This window comes from Aedes aegypti, chromosome 2 (genome assembly GCF_002204515.2).
Source record: "Aedes aegypti strain LVP_AGWG chromosome 2, AaegL5.0 Primary Assembly, whole genome shotgun sequence".
In the NCBI taxonomy this organism is placed as follows: domain Eukaryota; kingdom Metazoa; phylum Arthropoda; class Insecta; order Diptera; family Culicidae; genus Aedes; species Aedes aegypti.
The window spans coordinates 204,298,667-204,318,434 of NC_035108.1; the positions used below are offsets into that span (position 1 = coordinate 204,298,667).

The 19,768-nt window shown below is 37.3% G+C and overlaps 1 protein-coding gene across 3 annotated transcripts in view; it reads right to left on the bottom strand.

Annotated features, from left to right (window-relative positions):
- The window catches only part of LOC5575919 (protein tamozhennic), a 54,229-nt gene that overhangs the window by 17,384 nt on the left and 17,077 nt on the right, over positions 1–19,768 (bottom strand). For all 3 annotated transcript variants that reach the window (XM_011494788.2, XM_021843761.1, XM_021843762.1), the window contains exons 3-4: positions 7,476–7,554; positions 7,267–7,387 (exon numbers count right to left, since the gene is read on the bottom strand). In XM_011494788.2, coding sequence (XP_011493090.2) covers positions 7,267–7,387; positions 7,476–7,554 — 200 coding nt within the window. The remainder of the gene's footprint in view (positions 1–7,266; positions 7,388–7,475; positions 7,555–19,768) is intronic.

Here is a 19,768-nt window from a genome sequence, read left to right on the forward strand (position 1 = left end):
TCGAGGTAGATCTGATTCCACTGCAGCTTCAGATGCCATCGCCAACAAGCTGATGGTTTATTATCAAAATGTTCGAGGACTGCGGACGAAAATCGATGACTTTTTCGTGACTGTAGTGGACTGCGACTACGATGTAATAGTGCTTACCGAAACTTGGCTCGACGACCGAATCTATTCAGCTCAGCTGTTTGGGAATCGATTCATGGTTTTCCGCAATGACCGCAATCCGTTTAACAGCACCAAAGCAAGAGGTGGTGGAGTATTGATTGCGGTTTCAAATCGTTTAAACTGTCTTTTGGATTCAGCTCACATCAATCCTTCTGTCGAACAACTCTGGGTTAAGGTTACAACACCTAACCGAGCGATTAGTATTGGTGCTGTATATGTCCCTCCTGATCGCAAAACAGACATGCTGTATATTGAAAATCACATTAACTCAATTGGGGCTGTACTGTCCCGGCTTGACACTAACGACTTTGCCCTCGTATTTGGTGATTACAACCAGTCTGGTTTGGCTTAGAATGTGCAAAGCAACAACATTCCATCGATTGACGTCAACCGCTCTGTCATATCAGCCTCGTGCAGCTCTCTTTTGGACGGCTTCTCTCTGCATGGTCTTATGCAGCTCAATACGATTTTCAACAGAAACTCCCGATTGCTCGACTTTTTGCTAGTAAACGAAGTTGCCCTCCCCGACTGTACAATATGCGAAGCGCCCGAGCCGTTGATTGGGCTTGATGCAGATCATCCCGCACTAGAAACGCTAATCAATATGTCTTTACCCATTCAGTATGACAACTTCGACGATCCACTGGCCTTTGACTTCAACAGAGCTGACTTTGTTTCAATGTCACAAGCACTTGCTTTAATCGACTGGCAATACCTCGAAACTTGCCTCTGTGTCAATGAAGCTGTTGACTATTTTACTAGTAATCTGAACCATATAATATCAGCAAATGTGCCTCTGCGAAGACCAAGTGCGAAACCAATTTGGGGCAACGCACGCCTTCGATACTTGAAGCGTTTAAGGTCCAAAGCACTACGGAAGTGCCTTGAAAACAAAAACCCGTTAACCAAGCAATCTTTTGTTCTTGCAAGCAATGAATACCGCACCTACAATCATTTCTTGTACAACGGCTACACTAATCGCATGCAGGATAAACTTCGCAGGAACCCAAAATCGTTTTGGTCATTTGTGAAAACTAAAAAGAAAGAGGATGGTCTCCCTAGCGAAATTTATTTCGGCGACAAATTCGCTGCATCAGTGGTTGATAAAAGCAATCTTCTAGCAGAACGTTTCAAAAACGTGTTCAACGGCTCTACTGCCGCTGAATCACAAATAGATACGGCGCTCAGTGATACACCAAGGGATGCGTTCAATCTCAGCATGTTTTCTGTCACTCCGGATATGGTTGAATCAGCGATTCGTAAGCTAAAGCATTCAAACGAAAGTGGCCCAGATGGTATCCCACCAAGCATCTTGAAAAAATGCTCTACCGAACTTATTCTGCCTTTGACGAAGCTGTTCAACGCCTCTTTGCTCCAAAGATTGTTTCCAGAGCGGTGGAAGTATTCTTACATGTTTCCGATATTCAAGAAAGGAGATAAGAAGAATGCGGAAAACTATCGAGGCATCACATCACTCTGCGCCTGTTCCAAGGTTTTTGAGATAATTGTCAACGATGTCCTACTCTCCTGTTGTAAACACTACATTTTACCTGACCAACATGGTTTCTACTAGTGATCCTTTATAGAGAGATACGCGGAAGTAAAATGGAATGATTTGGCAACAGATCAGCAGTGCTGATTTTGTTCGGCGTCGAGAATAATATTGTAACACGGACATGACTTCCTCATTGCTATAAAGTGTATTTTGTTTTGTTATAGATCTTTGAGCTACATATCAACACTAATAAACAGCCGAAAAAATCAAAAACTAAAAATCGCATTGACAAAAATTCAAAAAAGTAAAACATTTCATTTTTTGCTTCATGCAAAATTACTTTTACCGAAATAATTTCAAGCGGATTACATTACTCTTCATGAAAAGTTCAAAACAAACATAACGCATGTTCGTTTGGCTCACACTTTGACAGCTCTCGCTGCTCGATTGGCTCACACTTTGACAGAAATGTCAGCTTCCGCGAATCTCTCTTATAAAGGATTTCTAGTTTCTACCCCCGAAGATCGATCTCAACTAACCTCGCTCCCTTCGTATCACTGTGTCTGCAGAATATGGAAGCAGGAGTACAAGTGGACGTTATTTACACCGACCTCAAAGCAGCGTTTGATCGCGTCGACCACTCCATACTACTTGCTAAATTAGGCAAACTTGGCGTATCGTCGGATTTGGTTCACTGGTTCCAGTCATACCTAACGCACCGGAAACTTTGTGTAAAGCTAGGTTCAGCAAATTCGGGCTACTTTACAAACACCTCGGGAGTTCCCCAAGGCAGCAACCTAGGGCCGCTGTTGTTCTCCATCTTTCTCAACGACATTGGATTCGCTCTTCCTACTGGATGCAGAATTATGTTTGCTGACGACATCAAAATTGTTGTAGTTGTTCGCTGCGAGAACGATTGTCTGGTGCTACAACATCTAATCAACGTTTTTTGCGAATGGTGCGATAGGAACTTCGTCACCATAAGTGTTCAGAAATGCAACGTGATCAGTTTTCACCGCAAGCAAAAGCCAATTATATTCAACTATACCATTGATGATCTGCCACTACATCGTGTAGATACTATTCGAGACCTAGGTATCACGCTAGATTCAGCTCTAACTTTTAAGCCCCATTATCTGGACACTATCGCCAAAGCTAATAGGCAGCTCGGATTTATATTCAAAATTGCGGATGAATTCCGTGACCCAACCTGTCTCAAAGCGTTGTACTGTTCCCTTGTGCGTTCCATCATAGAGTTTGGATCCGTCATCTGGTGCCCATACCAAAGGGTTTGGATAATGCGACTGGAGACTGTACAAAGAAAATTTGTGCGCTATGCCCTTCGGCATCTGCCGTGGAGAGACCCCACAAGTCTGCCACCATATGAACATCGGTGTCAACTGTTGGGTATTGACACACTTGAGAGCAGAAGGTCTACAGCTCAATCAGTGTTTGTAGCTAAAGTTTTGGTAGGCGAAATTGATTCACCGGAAATTCTTGCCAATCTGTTAGTATATACACCAGAACGGCCACTCCGTACAAGAAGTTTCCTACATCTCCCTGCTCGGACAGTTAATTACGGATTACATGACCCTATTCGATACATGGCAGCACGCTTCAACGAGCACTATCACCTCTTCGATTTCGGCTTGGCAACTTCTACATTTCGACAACGGATTGAACGAGTGTTACGCGAGGAAGAACGGGAAGATATTTGATATTTGTTTGACGCATTTTTAAAGTGTTAGAATTAAGTTATTCGTTGTATATGTCTTCAATATGCGTTTCAAATAGTTGATTATATTTTTTTTACTTTAATTGTTCATTAAGACACATAGTCAGATGAATTGACAAATATACAAATATACAAATATACCTAATGGCATTAAGTCAAACACATATTGTGCCAAACGTCTGCATGCCAAACGGGGTAGACCCTACTTGGACGGTTGTGCTACTTTTCCCCGAATGCCGGTTCCCCGAATTTCGTTTCCCCCGAAAAGTTTATGGCACTTTATACATGTCAACGTGGTGAACGAGCCAGTCAACTGATATGCTTATGATCGGCAGTTCTTTCGAGATTCACCGTCCTCAGCATTTTTAGCAACATATGTTAAATCAAAAATGACCAAACATCTCCTTCTTTTGATTGCTTCTTGTACTTTCTAGTTCACCACCCTGCCACTGATGACTATTCTTTAACCTTTTCGAATTGCAGCACTTTTCGAGGAACAGGTTATTCAAGGAAATGGCATCCGGGGAAAAGCATCATTCGGGAACTGACGTTCGGAAAAATGACAATCGGGGAAAATAGCACATGTAAAGCTCTCAGTTAATAATCGTGGAAGTGCTCATAAGAATACTGAGCAGGTGTGAATCTGAATATGCTTTCCCAGTTGGGACGTAACGCCAGAAACAAGAAGGAGCGTGTTTCAAGGATCAAATTATAAGTCTCTAGTAATTTTGGGGTCACTGAATCTGATGCTGCTTTCAGAAATGTTTCATCACGTCACAATTTTGAGGTACAGGTCGCCAAAGTCGCCAAGGTAGTCAAAGATAGCATGAAATTGTTGACTTAGTGTTATCTGTTTATGTTAACTAAATAAGTGAATGAATTGTGACCAAGAGCTTAGTAGTTTTAACCTTCCGGTTGTCGCGCGAATTTTTGTAACGTGAGTAGTCGCGCGTTGTACTTTGTACAACACGCTTGGTTTTGCAAATATCCCAGGAGCCTGACTACTTAGAAAGATGGCGTCTTCGGCAAAGTTGTTCAGTGGCTCAAGGGCTATAATTGATTGAGTCAGTTGATTCTTAATTTTGTCAACAGGTGAATTTAGTGAGCATGAAACATTTGTTTTGCAGATCCCAGGATCTTGACCACTTAGAAAGATGGCATCTTCGGAAAAGTTGTTAAGTAGCTCAAATTCTTTCATTGTTTAATCCTTGAAGTTCGAGATTAGCTAAAATATTGATGACTACGCATGGACCATGGCCCACGGGCCCCCGCATTTCAGGGGCCCCTACAAAACTCGACAAACATATTTATGGGTGAACTTTTACGAATAATTAGAATCAATGCAAGCAATCAAGAATATTTGGAATTACACCATAGGGCTCATTCACAAATTTCATAACGCTGAAGGGGGTGGGTGGGTGTCCTCATGGTGTTACGCCTCTTACAAAATTTTTAGAACATCCAAACTAAAAGCGTTACGAGGGGATGGGAGGGTATCGAAAATGGTCATTTTTAGCGTTATGAAATATGTGAATAAACCCATATGAAAGATGAAAGTTGTTCCATAAATCCGGAATAATGGGTGAAATGTATGCAAATAAACTCAATGAAATTACTAAAACAACATATTAGAACAGCAAGAATGAGATTCTGTTGACTTCACGAGAAAAAAAAGATGATTAACCCCTCTACCGGCAGCTTCATTTTTTACCGTTAAAAAAATATTCAAATCGCGATAACTTTTTTTGTTTCTCGATATTTTTGCACCATTTTTTCACAACATCTCAAAAAACTCTTCTAGTTTAAGAATCCGAGTCGATATTAATCATTGGTGATCTAGTTTTGAAGATATTCCGATATTCCTTGGGGGACCGACATTCTCCATACAAAATGTCTTTGGCGGCCATTTTGTTTTTGGTCAATTTATCAAAAAAATAAAATGTGTACTATACAATGCCAGGTAATAAGGAGCTACTCTGAAAAAATCATACAAATCGGTTCAGTATTCTTGGAGAAATCTAAAAATTACGATATGAGATTTTTTAGAGTTTCCAAGATCTTCATTTGTCCAGCGTGGTACCAGAAACATACATGCTCATTACTCAAAGACGGCTGCACCAAATTGCTTCATTTTTTCACAACATACTCGCATTAATATATAATTCTGTGGAGTGAATATCCGAATACGATCAAAATTTTGTAGCCTGAGATATTTACGTGGGTTATAGCCACGCGTCGGTCCCCCAAGGAATTTTGGAATATCTCCGGATCCAGATGATCAATCATCAATATCGACACATATTTTTAAACTAGAAGAGTTTTTTGAGGGCTTGCGGAAAAAATGGTGCAAAAATATCTAGAAACAAAAAAGTTATCGCGATTTGAATTTTTTTTAGCGGTGAAAAATGAAGCTGACGGTAGAGGGGTTAAGAAAGATTCAAAAACGATTTGGATAAACACGTAGAATGACATTATTTTGCTTAAATTCCTTTCGATGTTCTAACGTGGATTCCCCTACTATAATGAATGCATTTGATGAATGAATGCTACTATAAGAAATGCTGCTGCTCGTAATATTGTATGTATTTCTTTCATGATTTTCTCAAGGAGTTTCATGATAATTCAAGTATTTTTTCAAAAAAATCAGAGATAATTCCGAAGACTTCACCAGGGGGTTCGTTAAGTCGTTAAGTTATTATTGCAAGTAGAATTCCTCTATTTTTTTAAGATTTCTCAAGAAATTAACCTGAATTTTTCCAAGGATAACCAAAAAAATACATTAGAGATTCCATCAGGAATTTCTCCAAAGATTCTTTTATTTATTTTCCAAATCTTATTCTCCAAGATTTTATCCGATGATTCATCCATCGATTTTCTAAGTTTATCCTACAAGGTTTCCGTTGAGAATATCTTAAATTTTTTTTGGGAGATCTCATAGAGTAACAACTAGAGAATTCGGTTGAAGGATTAGTGAAAAGATATCTGAAGGAACCGCTAGTATAGTATTTAAAAAAAAAAACGATGTAATCTGGGAGAACTAGTAGTGGAACCTCTACAAAAAAATCTAGAGAGATCCATGTAGGAGTTCCTGGACAAGATTTCTTGATGTTTTTCCTCGGCGAATATGAGGCAAAATTCTTGAAGAACTTGCTGAATAGCCGCGTTATACTCTTTGAATTTTTCTCTGGATCCTGTAGAATTTTTTATCATGATTAAATGCAATCAGAACAATCAAGACTTTAGAGACCATTTTGGTTAAAATGGAGTCTTCAGAGACCTTCCATTAAATATAAGAACTTAAATAAATCAAATAGAGACCACGCCTCTAGAAAAAGACCTGCTGCCAGCCCAACACCAATTTCCTCTACTCAAAACTGATAAGTGAATCTGTATTTTAAACAACTTGAATAATAAAACATGAATAGAAGAAGCTAAATTCGAATAAAGGTACCTACAAGAAGGTAATAGCCAAATGGATTTTGTTGTTTGTGAATAAACTAAAAAAAAAAGATTTTGACCTAAACATATGAAATCTACAAGGATACATAAAATATTAAAGAAAACATTAGTGACATTATTTCTAATTTAAAATTGGTATACGTTCATGAGAGATCTAAAGCATTTTTTGAACGTTATAAAATAGTTCGACTTCTGATAATGTAAAGCTTACAAAGAACTTTAAAAAATATCTAGTCTATTCTTAGGTATCAACACGACTTTTTGGGAAAAGGCCCCCACCAGACAATGGCCCCCGGGCCCCCACATTTTTAAATCCGGCCCTGTACATTGTGTCAAACATGTATGTAGAAATCTGAAAAACATCTTATAAAACAACAGAAACTTCCTAAAACAAGCACATAATTCCTACCTTGATCACTTTGTACTCCTTTCGCCATGGTTTTGTGAACAGGTTATTTGCGTACTGGCTGATTGCTTCAAATCCGTTAGCTGCTTTGTATGCGGAAAAGTCGTCTAACTTTGCGATTGAACTGAAATAGGGCGAGACAATGTGGGAATCAATGTGAAAACGTATGTATGCAATGTAAAATATTTATGTACGTCAAAATTTCATCTTACCTTTCAAGTACTCTCACCGTTGGGGGAAGATAAAACTTGTGATTATGTGGTATGTTACATAAGTACTGGAGTATCAGTTCTGAAATGAAGATATAAAAATTGCATGAGAGCTTGATACGGGTATAAGCATTTTTATTGCGTTATGTGTGGAATGGTTCAAACAATGCCAAAAAAATGCCAATATTCAAAATATGAAAAGCTTCCTTGAATATTATAATAAAAGCTTATTCGCTTGTTTTGTGAAAGTGAAAGGGTATTAGGTATCACTAACCGGCATTTATAGCAGTCCAACTATTTGAACAGACGGATTTTACCCCAGTACGACGAAATCCATAACCCCGAATTCCATGGCATCGAAGAAAATTGCACAGGGTAAAACTAATGGGGCCCAGATAGCCGTAGCGGTAAACGCGCAGCTATTCAGCAAGACCAAGCTAAGGGTCGTGGGTTCGAATCCCACCGGTCGAGGATCTTTTCGGGTTGGAAATTTTCTCGACTTCCCAGGGCATAGAGTATCATCGTACCTGCCACACGATATTACGCATGCAAAAATGGTCATTGGCATGGTAAGCTCTCAGTTAATAACTGTGGAAGTGCTCATAAGAACACTAAGCTGAGAAGCAGGCTCTGTCCCAGTAGGGACGTAACGCCAGAAAGAAGAAGAAGAAGAAAACTATTCGAGGTATAATGACCAGGGCCATGTCATTTGGGGTAATGGGGTTTAATCAAACAGAAGCATATTCTCTACTCATAATGTGCTGTTTGCTCTCCACACATAGGAGCAAATATTTCTGCTTTCAAAATGCGGCAGTGTCTATCAAGTGAACAAAACTGATACAAACTCAACTTACGAGAATATACACTAGCACCAGTCCTACCTAAAAGAAGGGAGCCATCAGTATAACATACACACAATATTATACCATAGCATCATAACCAAATTCTTTCCAGATGGTTTTTGTTCCTTTGGAAAATTGCGTGGATAATTTTCTTGTAAGGTTACAATCAATTGTGAGATCACTTGAAGCAAGGATAATTTTGTCCTCAATCGATATCGTAACCTTACAAGAAAATTTTCCACGCAATTCTCCAAAGGAATAATGGCCATATGAAAAAAGAGCTTTGATATGGTGCTATGGCCTCACTGCCCATACTCGCAAAACAGTCCCATTTCAATTTTCATCACTTTTGAGTTTTCTTCATGAATCATGTTTATTGTTAGTGTACTTCATGGTATCATACTTAAAATTGTATTTTTGTATGGACAAAATGCGAAAAAATACCAAATCATGTGCGTCCCATATTGAAAGTACCCGCATAACAGTCCCACTAGTAGATTACGACGAAATTCATGTACCCTTATTCCAATTTGATTTCTGTAATCTTGCATCGTAGTTTTCATCCCATAAGAAAAAGAAATGCTACAAATTACAGTGTTTTAAACTATCTGCACTCCATAACAAATGTTGTTTTTCATTTTTGTCTAGAATGCTTCTGGTGCGATGAGTGATTGAAACATATCTAGTCCTTATGAGAGTCTAAATTAAAAATAAGATAAATAGCTTCCCTCTAAGTCAAACCTATAGCTGTTATAACTTTTGTCTTCTGATCAATTACCCAAATCTAACGACATGGAGGGGAGGCTTTTTGGGCTAACATGGGAATTAGCATACCACCACTGGTATCGTCGACTGGTCAAGCAGTACGTTTAGCGACACTAATGGTGATAATTAAGAAGGTCCAATGAAAAGCCAGCATTATGGATATCTAAGAAATGTCCAACAGCTTTTTCGAAATCAGGCCAATCAAAACTTACCCGCCTTAGTACCTGTGTGTCAGATACTACAACATGCTGCAGGTGAATCCTAACTACTTTTCCTATATGGCCGGCCGCAACGCATTCATCAAACCCAGGAATGTCTTGAGGACTGTCACTATCACCACCATATTATTTTATATTGTATAATAAGTATTGCAATTAAAATATGAAAGCACTATAGTAGCAAAAGGAGTCAGTCACATACGAAAAATCAGGGGAGGAAAGTGTATGGTAGCGTCTTATAGGAGACCCAGGGCAGAGACGATTAGATACATAATAGTCGGGTTTAGAATGGATACCACCTCTAGTACTGCATTTGATCCCTTGGTACTGCAAAGTTTGACAAATCAGTAGAAGCATTAACCTAAGAATGCTAATGTCGCTGCTGTACGTGTTACCAAAATCTAGTTTGCCACGAACTGACAGAGTGAGTACCGGACATCAAAGTGTCAAATTAATTATAAAAACCAAAACAACGACACGGTATTGAACAAACAATGAAAAACCTTAATTTAATATGATACTAATTAAAATCAGTTTTGTGACAACAGTGCCACTATTTCTATTGACGAATCACAGTAAAATGTTCAAGGTATTCTAGATTTTGCTCTATTACCTTATGTGCCGTACAATTTTGGGCAACTGCAAGAAACATGGAGGTCTTTATTTCGTCTTTGCCCGGAGTTTATGGGATTTCATCAATTTGGGGATACTGTTGAATATCTCGTATGCGTTAAGAGATAACACAGTACTGTCTCGGGCGAAGTGTCAGTGCTCAGTATGATCTACCTTTAGGAATTGAGGATCATCGTTTTAGTTGAGAACTTGGCCCGGCGGGTTGGCCGGTAGGGGCGCTTTCTCTGACTTGCACTAAATGAACATTGAGCGATAAAAATGCAAACTTTGTAATATATGATATCTTTAAATCCTGATGTTTTGGAAGGTTTGTGTCTTCGGAAAAGTTGTTCAGTAACCCAAGGGTTGACATCCCAAGTAACAATTCCGGTTATGTTTGGATTTGTTCAATTTGTATAGTGGTTTTACAATAGCACGATCATTTTTTGCAGTTTTTTAGCATCTTTTCACAAGTTGAAGTAATCTCCTCCAGTTCACAAATATTTGAAGTGTGCTCTATAAAACCATTGATTCAATGAGAATATTTGATCTAGAAGTAAGTTTTACTAGGCTGTCCATAAGTTCTTGAAAAGATCACATTGAATTGTATTGTGGATTATACATGTTGGTCACAGTAAAAACTAATATAATATAATATATTACTAATATAATATATCTACTAAGCTTGAGCTTGAATCACCCTTTAAATTCCTTATTCTCGAACAAAAATCTTTCTTAAGTACTAATTCGAGTATCCTTAATGACATGTTGAAACATTAATTTATAATTATGTTTTCAACAATATTTCCATATTCCAACATTGTTCAGATTTTTGTAGTAAAATTTAAAAGTTATCTTAACAGTTTAAATTTATATATAGCCATTTAAATTTATATATATCTTAACAGTTTAAATTTATATATATACCACTGACGTATGAGGAAGGTAAAAAATGGTACCATATATTGCCGATGTAGTCCGTCTCCGACTTAACATACAAAACAGCAACATCTCGTTCATTGATTAGAATTAATTAATTGGTACTTAGATTAAACATCTGTCGCTTTATTATATTCAATATTCTTCAAAGTTCAGAAATGATTTCAATCGCTAAACTAAGTAAGTAAAGTCTGATTGTAAAAAAAAAAACACTTCTCAAACGGTTGGTGACGTAAATAAACAAATGTCAAACTATTACCCCTGTATGAATCCTCTGAGTTTTATATAAGATTGGATCAAGATCAACCTTCTTCCCCAAAGTGTCCATGAATCTAAATACTCTCCTGTGAACTGCATTAGATTTTTGCACAACATGTTGTGGATTTAATAGTGTCTTGTGCTGCACTTAATCAAAAATATCAATGAAATATGGCGTATATACACTACCCGCCATAAGTATGGAATCGCATCATGTATAAACATTATATCACTGAGTTGGAGACCATGTTGAAAAAATGCTGAAATGTATGCTACAAAATGAAAAATGCTGTATTAAATTCTTTAAACTTATTAGATGTTTTGCAATATGAGCGTGGCGCATCTTAATATTCGATAGTATCATGCAGGATAATATGATATGTTGAGAATGACAGCCTTAATTCGTGTAGAGTATTTGATTTTCTAACAATGAATTAATTTGCATGAAGATAAAAATTACGTTTCAATGAATGTATTTTTTTTTTGTAGTCGTATTTATTCCCAATCTCCATCAAATACAAATAAAACGCATCATGATGATTTTGATTTATTCTCATTTACACTTAGTTTTAAAACAGACGCTGAGAGATATTCTCATCATAGTTTTATGATTCTCTCCTCATCGATGATAAGCTTTCGGTCACAAGAGCATCAACATTTAAGATAATCTTGGAAAATAGTCTTGAAAACCTACTGAAGCGTGGGCCAGGTTAGCTTTATGAGATTTTCATCATGTTTTTATTCTGGTTTTTCAGGATGAATTCTTGAGTTTTATAATTTGTTCTTGTAAAAATTCTGAAGAAAATCATGAAACTAATTTTGTTACCTGGGATGCGGTGGTAATTCAGATCAGTGCTAGGAATGGTAAGTGATAGTAGTAGGCTTGAATTTCGTGAAAATCACGTGGCTCTTCACAGTACAGTAGTTCAAAAACGTGAATCTCATCAAGTAGCCTATGATTTTTTTAAAACGTTAGTGTCATTGAAGACTCTAAATGCGGAAAATGCAGCGGGAAATACCGTGGTGAATCAAAATCCGGACGGTACCAATATCCGGACACTATAATCATTAATGATGAAATTAAGAAATACAGTGGTAAATTTTATTCATAATATTTACTTTCATTCTTGCTGATCACTCTACAATCATTCGTAATCTAGTAACCATTGCCTAATAATTAATAATAATCAAAACAAAAACGTCTTTCGGATCGGACCTGTTTTTTTTTTTGCATTGTGAATAATTTCGGTAGAAGTGGTGAAGAACGTGCGTTTACATTCAGCTGACGGTTATGTGTTTAAATTACATTCTTCACTACGTATTTTGAATATAACAGTAAAATAAACATAAATATACATATTCGGAAGCACTACAATCGTGAAGTTCGTGTAAATATGCAAATAGCGGTGTAAAAGAGACTGTCCGGGATTGTCGGCAGGTGGTTTTAAATCCGGACACCGTTATAAAGCATTGTGTTTTAGTTCTGTGAGTGAATAATTAAAGGATAAATCTAAAAGAAGTTGCAGTTTTATGCTCAGAAAAGCAGTGCGGCTCAATATTTCAGAGGTGCTAACGACAAGCGCCCAACCCCATATGTTTGGATGCAGTTGAGGTAATTGAGCCAAAAATTTACAACCATTTCATTAACGTAAGCATTATAGATCACATTCATGCATGTATTATTTATAAATGTGCCATAAATTTAAATGAATATGCACTTTTTATGGATCTTGATGCAGTATTCCATATTCCAAGAGCGCTGTCCGGATTTTGATTCACAAATGTCCGGATTTATGAACAAGTAATGCTTCTGATGTCCGGATTTAAGGACAAGACAAGCTTGATTATTTCGATGATTTTCATGGTACTATCATAACTTTTATTATATAATTCAATTTTCTCATCAAGTTCTGTTATAAAACTACGTGTAGCAATAATGAACTCAATTCTAATTCGATGAAAAGTGGTTTAAAACGGAGTTTGAACATATGTCTCAGCTTAAGCGTCCGGGTATTGATGCAGCACGGTAGAACATTTTTCTACAGTAATATTGGGTTGCCCTTAGCAACGGGTGTGTTGTAATTTTCAAGCCTTTTGGCTACAGCAGCGATGGGCGTGAGTTTCACTGGCTTCGCTGACTGTGATAAGCCATTTTACGAGACGTTCGAATGACGTTTTCTGGCGGGCCGCTCATTGTTGTTGTTCAAAAAACTAGCATGATATCTGAATGGCGCTGGTCACATTTTTGTTGCCGATGACTTCCCCGTCTCTTTCAGCGCATGTTTCTGCCCGGTTTACATGTATTACAGGTAACGTAGATGAAAAATATCTTCCTTGCTTACTGATTTAAATTTTACATGCGAACATTAAAAACTGTGTTGCATTTCCACCAGCGCCATTATTGAATATGCTCCTTCCAAATGTAGCGCTAGAAGAAACGTAAATAAATCGGCCCGCCAGAAACTTTCAAAGCTGGTAAACAAACGGAAACCATATGATTCGAAACGTCTCATAAAATGGCTTATTGGCTTTGCTTGACTACTGTAGAGTGAATTTTAGAGTTTTTCCCAACCCTGATTCAGATACGGAATTACGCCCCCAGGCGACGCTCTCAGGATCCTGACCACTGAGAGAGATGGCGTCTTCGACAAAGTTGTTCAGTAGCTCAAGGGCAAACATTATTTGAGCCAAAAGTTTCGAGATTTGGTCATCAGGTGCTAGTGAGCATTTAACTTTTGTTTTGTGGATATTTCAGTAGTCTGACCATTTTGAAAGATGGCGTATTCGGCAAAGCTAATCAGTAGTACAAGGGCTAACATTATTTGAACCAAGCGATTTGAGATTCTGCCACTAGGGCTAGTGAGTATGGAACATTTGCTTTGCTGATAGTTTAGTAGCCTGGCCACTTGGAAAGATAGCGTTTTCAGATTTGAATATAAACAAACAAACAAATGTCTTCCCCTATCCATCGGATTCAATTGCTATTTTCATCAAATTTCTTTATTATGGTTTAAAAAATAAGTTTTCTCTATGGGATAATAAGTTAGTATTTACATTCCAATATTAACGTGTTTGGCACATTTTTCAAAATTTCTCCATAGTAATTTTCATATAAACCTACGTTGTCTTCGGCCCACCTTTAAACCATCACTGAAAAAGTTGAAAATTTCACAGAACACTATTTTATGGTGAGGATGGTAAGGAAGATATGGGACATTGTATTTTCAAACATTTTTAAATTTTGAAAAATTGTAATGAATCGTTAGAGCTGCAAGAAAAAAAATATTTACTTGAAAAATATTTGATTTTTTATCATGAAAAATTCAAAAATAAAGCTTAAAGTTTAAATTACACAAAAATCTTATTTTCAATATTTTAATAAAATTTTCACCATAAAATTTTGATTGTCAAAAGATGTTTAGGACAAATCTTCGTAATGGAGACTTTTTGAAAGTATTTTTAAGAACAACTTTTGGTTGATTTATAAAATTTTGGTTTTGGCACGATTAACTATTTTAAATGACTAATTTTATTGTTTACCTAATAAATATTTGCATTACACTTGTAATCACTCGAAAATGGCTACTCCTAGAGAAGTGATCATGATAATCATTCAGAATAAATTGAAGATTCTTACCAGTGGTGACTCGTAACCTCACTTTTTACCTGTTCTACGACTCTAAAAACGACTATTTCGGCAAATTTAGATTATAAATCAAAAAGTTAGTTATTGAAATCGTCCATTCTAACAAATCTCTACTCATTGCATGCGAATTTGTTGCTGAAATTCAAGAATTTCTATTCGTGGAACAGGTAGATTTGAGGTTAGGGAATCACCACTGATCCTTACACAGACAAACAGTCGTCACACTCTCATCGACCTCCATCGACCACCTTTTGAACAGTCGATTCAAATACATGGTAGGTGGCCAATCCACCACCCGCAGTGCTCGTATCGCTTTTGTTCTTGTTTGACGTTTACACACTGCCGGCACCTGTTGGCCCATCAGCCAAACACAGTGATTTTAGTATTGGGCGTACATGTTTTCGTGACTATGATTATGATCACGATTTGTTCTATGTGGTACGTCTGTTTGTCTGTGATTCTTGTTACATCATCATAAAGTACTTATACAAAAATGCAAAATTTTGAAAATCGACCAAAAGTTGTTCTCAGGCTTGATAGAAACTCCTCTGCGATGCAAAGATGAGGCGATTTTGCCGTTTTGCTGAGGAGTAAAATCTGAACTCAAAATTTGCAACACAGATTCTCAAGCGATTCGAGTGAGAGTGCAAAAATATACGAGGATTTTTTGAGGTACTCTCTCTCTCTCTCGTGTTGTGATGCTCACCTGTAGTCACACTTCCCTCGTAGACATGCGGTTAGTGTCGTCAGGGATTTAAACGAATCGTGTCATGGGGTGTAGGTTCGATTCCCGCTTCAGCCATTGAAGCTTTTCGTCAGAAATGTTTCGCTGCTGTGCCATTGGAGCATGCTTGTCCGTTGTCTAGTGTTAAGTTACAGTCTGTGCAGCTGAATGGCTGAAGACAGTGTTCGTGTCTTTTACAGGCTGTCCATTCAGAATCAATTTTCCAATTCCCGGATTTTTCCCAAATGCTTGAAAAATTAAAAGTCAATTGACACAAGGTGGCTGCGTTTTGATATTTTTTTTTATTTTGATAGAAAATGGTTAAATTTAGTGGACTTTAACTAAATTATTTGGTCAATATTTTTAGACTCGAGTTTAGGACATGGCACTGGAGACGGTCTTACAGTTGAGGTCGAAATACACGCCTATCTGTCATACAAACTCTAGTGGAATTAAATGATGTAGTACTAAATTCCGTTTTTCATTTAGATACAGATAGATACATTTCTATTTGTTGATCCAGCTGCTAAAATTCATAGGAAGTTCAGAGCGGTTTTGAAATTATATGAACTAATGTCTGCTTTGTATAGGGGAACTTACGTATTCTCGACAGTCATAGCCGATGCCACGCTTCTTTTGTAATATTCTCGGACGGACATCAGCAGATAAATTCCGTGTTTGTATGTTTACATTTATGCATTGCTCAACCCTCTATCGATTCACACCGACAGACTTGTCAAAATGCTTTTGGAAACATTTTTACTACGCTGCGAACATCCCTTGTCAGTGTGACTATTGTCGGCAGCCTCATTGTGTTCGGCAACCTCCCATAGAACTGCTGATGAATCACTTCGGCAGCTCCAAATCAGTCGCTTTTTGAGGCGTGTTCTTTTGAATTGATGACATCTCTGGCGGTATTGTTTGTTCAGTCTCGGAAATCTTGTCAGTGGGAAGCGGACAGAATAAATAATCATCTGAATGTTTTCATTGACGTGTTTTGATAGAATAATACTGTGAATTTGGCGTTTGAAATTTGGTTGTCGATAATAGTCGAATGGTCCCGAAGCCGTAAGTCTCCCTATATTGACTGTTTAACGAGAAGCTTGCAATGATCGACGCGCCACCATAATTCATATAACGGAGGGTATTAGAACTAACTTGGAGGTGATGATTTCGCAATTTGGAGGTTAAAATCACCTCCAAACACTAGCGATTTTGCGGTGGGATGTTGACGTTTGATCACGAATAAATTTAAACTGAATTTTCACGAAAGGGCAAAGTTCAATAGCCAATTCATAAGGCTATCGCAGCCTTTTCTTTCCAGCAACAAGATCAAATGGGATTTTTTGTCTGTTGTTTTCATACGGAAACGGTTTCCGTATGAAAACAATCCATATGCGCACGTGTGCAGAAAAGAGAAAGGTGAAACGTCAGATTACCTTATTAATTTCTCAGAATGCCTTCGTAATTATGCGTTAGACATGGTGCATGGCTGAATGCGGCTGAATCATGAAAAAAATCTTGATCTGGTGAAACCACAGGACTGAAACGGCTGTCATCTACGAACAACTGGAGTGAAGCCAAAATGTTGGTGTTGAAGAAGGTGCTGATTTGACAGCTCACACAAAAATATCGATTTAAGCACGAGTCACACTCGTTTTCGAATGCGACATTTATACTTCACTTGCCACTCTGGTGTTAAGTGCGCATAATTTTATCCAGTTTTCTGTAGTCGCAAGATGATTTAGCCACATTTTAATTGGCATCATTGCGCCATTAACAATAGGGTGGCTGATCCAGTGGTAGTGTGTCCCCCAATAATAGTGGTAGTACGGTTTCTATTGGAAAACACACGAAGACAATTCCAACTCCAGGATAGCTTATTATTATAAAGAAAACAAGCTAGTCCATTCCTGCAGACAGCTACTGACTGATAACTCAACTAGCAACTGCTGTTCCTTTTATTACATCCAGGTATCTACAATTCATTATTTCCCATTAAGCATACCTCTAAACACTACCACCGACGAAGCCCGTATATCCTACCTACGGGTACGACACTATAATCCCAACAGTTTCAAGCGTGTTATAGGGAATTTTCATTGATATGTGTATTTTTCTAACATGACCCTTGTTAAAATGATATGAATGTGTATAAAGAATCTTAAAATTTAGTAAGGAAATAGTATAAAACAATTAAAAACCTTAACTTTTTTACTCCTTTGCACCAGTAATAGTGGGGCGTTCCTAAAATAGTGAGTTTCAATGGGAAATCAATGTTTAAGAATAGAATAATAAGAACTCATAAGAACAAGCTTCCGAATTCTCACTCACTCTCACGATAATGAATTTCTCCCTCACCACAATTTTCAGCGAAAAGCTGCCTTGCGAAATTATCCGTCTACAAAACAAAGTGAAAATAGATAATGGCACAACTCCACAGCTGTGAGAATTTTATTTTATCTTTCTCCTCTCCTAGGAGAACTTTTCATGTGTCCATCGCCACAAGCAGCAGTTGCTTTTATGCATCAAATTAACTGCTGTTTTCATCAAGTTGATGTGGTAGCATGCTTAGCATGCACGCATCACGGTTGTTTTTAGCGATTTTGTAGGTTCGAATCCCGTCGGCGGCACCAGTTTTTGTTTATCCACATAGTGATAATTCTCGGGAGAAGTTGGTGAGCGAAAATATGATGGGGTGAACAAGAAATTATCCTCGGAGTGGAATGATTTTCGGTTATCCTCCATCGTAACTCTAGGGAAAATAAGTGCGAGCGAAAAAAGATTTTCACGTGAGGAAGTGAAAAAGCATTCTCCTTACGTGCGAAAAATCGTAGATTTCGCATCATTGATACGATAATTCAGAACCCTGCATAAGAACTTTGTCATAGATCTAGGACTAGTCAAACTAGTAATCCTAACGATACTTCACCATGAATCAGTATCATCGGTAACTTCAGAAATCCTGCCAATCAAAATTCTTTATGAATTTGTCCAGGAATCCAGTAAATCTATTTTTTCTAAGAAATTGCTATTTTTTTGGCTCGGCTTTTTGCCAACCTCTACGAATCTACTAAGAATTTCAAGAAATAATCAGGCATGGGTCTTTTCTAGAACCCACTATAAACCTTCTGGCGATCCTCTTATAGCATTTTCAGTTATCTCCAGAAGAAATTTCAAGAAATTGGTCAATTATCGCCTTGATTCCCGTTAGAATTTCAGTAAACATCTCATTAAAAATGTGTCATGAATCTAAATGGAAATCTATCAAGCATCTCACTAAGAATCTTGACAGAAATTCCTATGTAACCCTTCTAGAGATGTTTTCAAGATCTTATCTTCTTTATTTTTATTTTTTCATGATTTTGCCATTAAAAATTCAACAAATTTACAAAAAATAGGAAATCAACTATTATTTTTGAGGATTTTGGTACAAAAACACTAGAAATCGTTAACCATTTCTCTCCAAATCAGTTCAACTAGTCATGATGCAAAGTACGAGTTGACGGGCAGCCTTCTGAAAGCCTCCTCCTGTCAAAATTGTCTAGCATCATTTGGAATTGAAGCAGACCGGTGAAACACATATTTTCCCGGTGTCTTCTCGAAATTCCTGGGTATTTCCCGTATTTTTTCCCGGCCATTTGTGTGCCGCCCGAACAAGACAGTCCTCTGGGAGTTCTAATGACACTCGTATTTGATGGAATTTTGCTCTGTTGTGTTTTGTGTTACATCTTCCTCGCTCAGTTTTCGCTGCCTCTCTGCTTAGCAGTTTTTTGTTCCCTCGCAAAGCGGCAAAGACAGCTTGTTGCTCTAGAGTATGTCACCGAATCCTGATGATGTTGAGGAGTATTATCAAGCCTGGTTGTTCTTTTCTTTTCACTAAAGAAAGGTCTCCAGGTCTCCATATTGAAACTCTGTCCCAAACATCTATTACCTATCTATAAAGATTCTTAGGACTGTTCATTTTATAAAGTGGACACTTTGTGCATAATATATTTTTTAACTTATCAATGATATCGCAATGTTGTTTTTTTTTCTGTAAATCGTTCGACTTATAAGGAACAACGCTTAGAACGATCAGTTTTTGAAGGTTATCAAAAACAATGTTTATACGTAATTGGCTAAAAATTCGACAATTTATATATTTTTTTAAAGATTAAAGGTTCTTTAAAAGATAACGAATAAAAATAAGAAACTTCCTAAAAATGAAGTTATTTTTAGAGAAAATATTTTAAATTTAAAGGAAATTTTATACAGTATTGGACGAAACATTTGCAACTTTTTCGATTTTC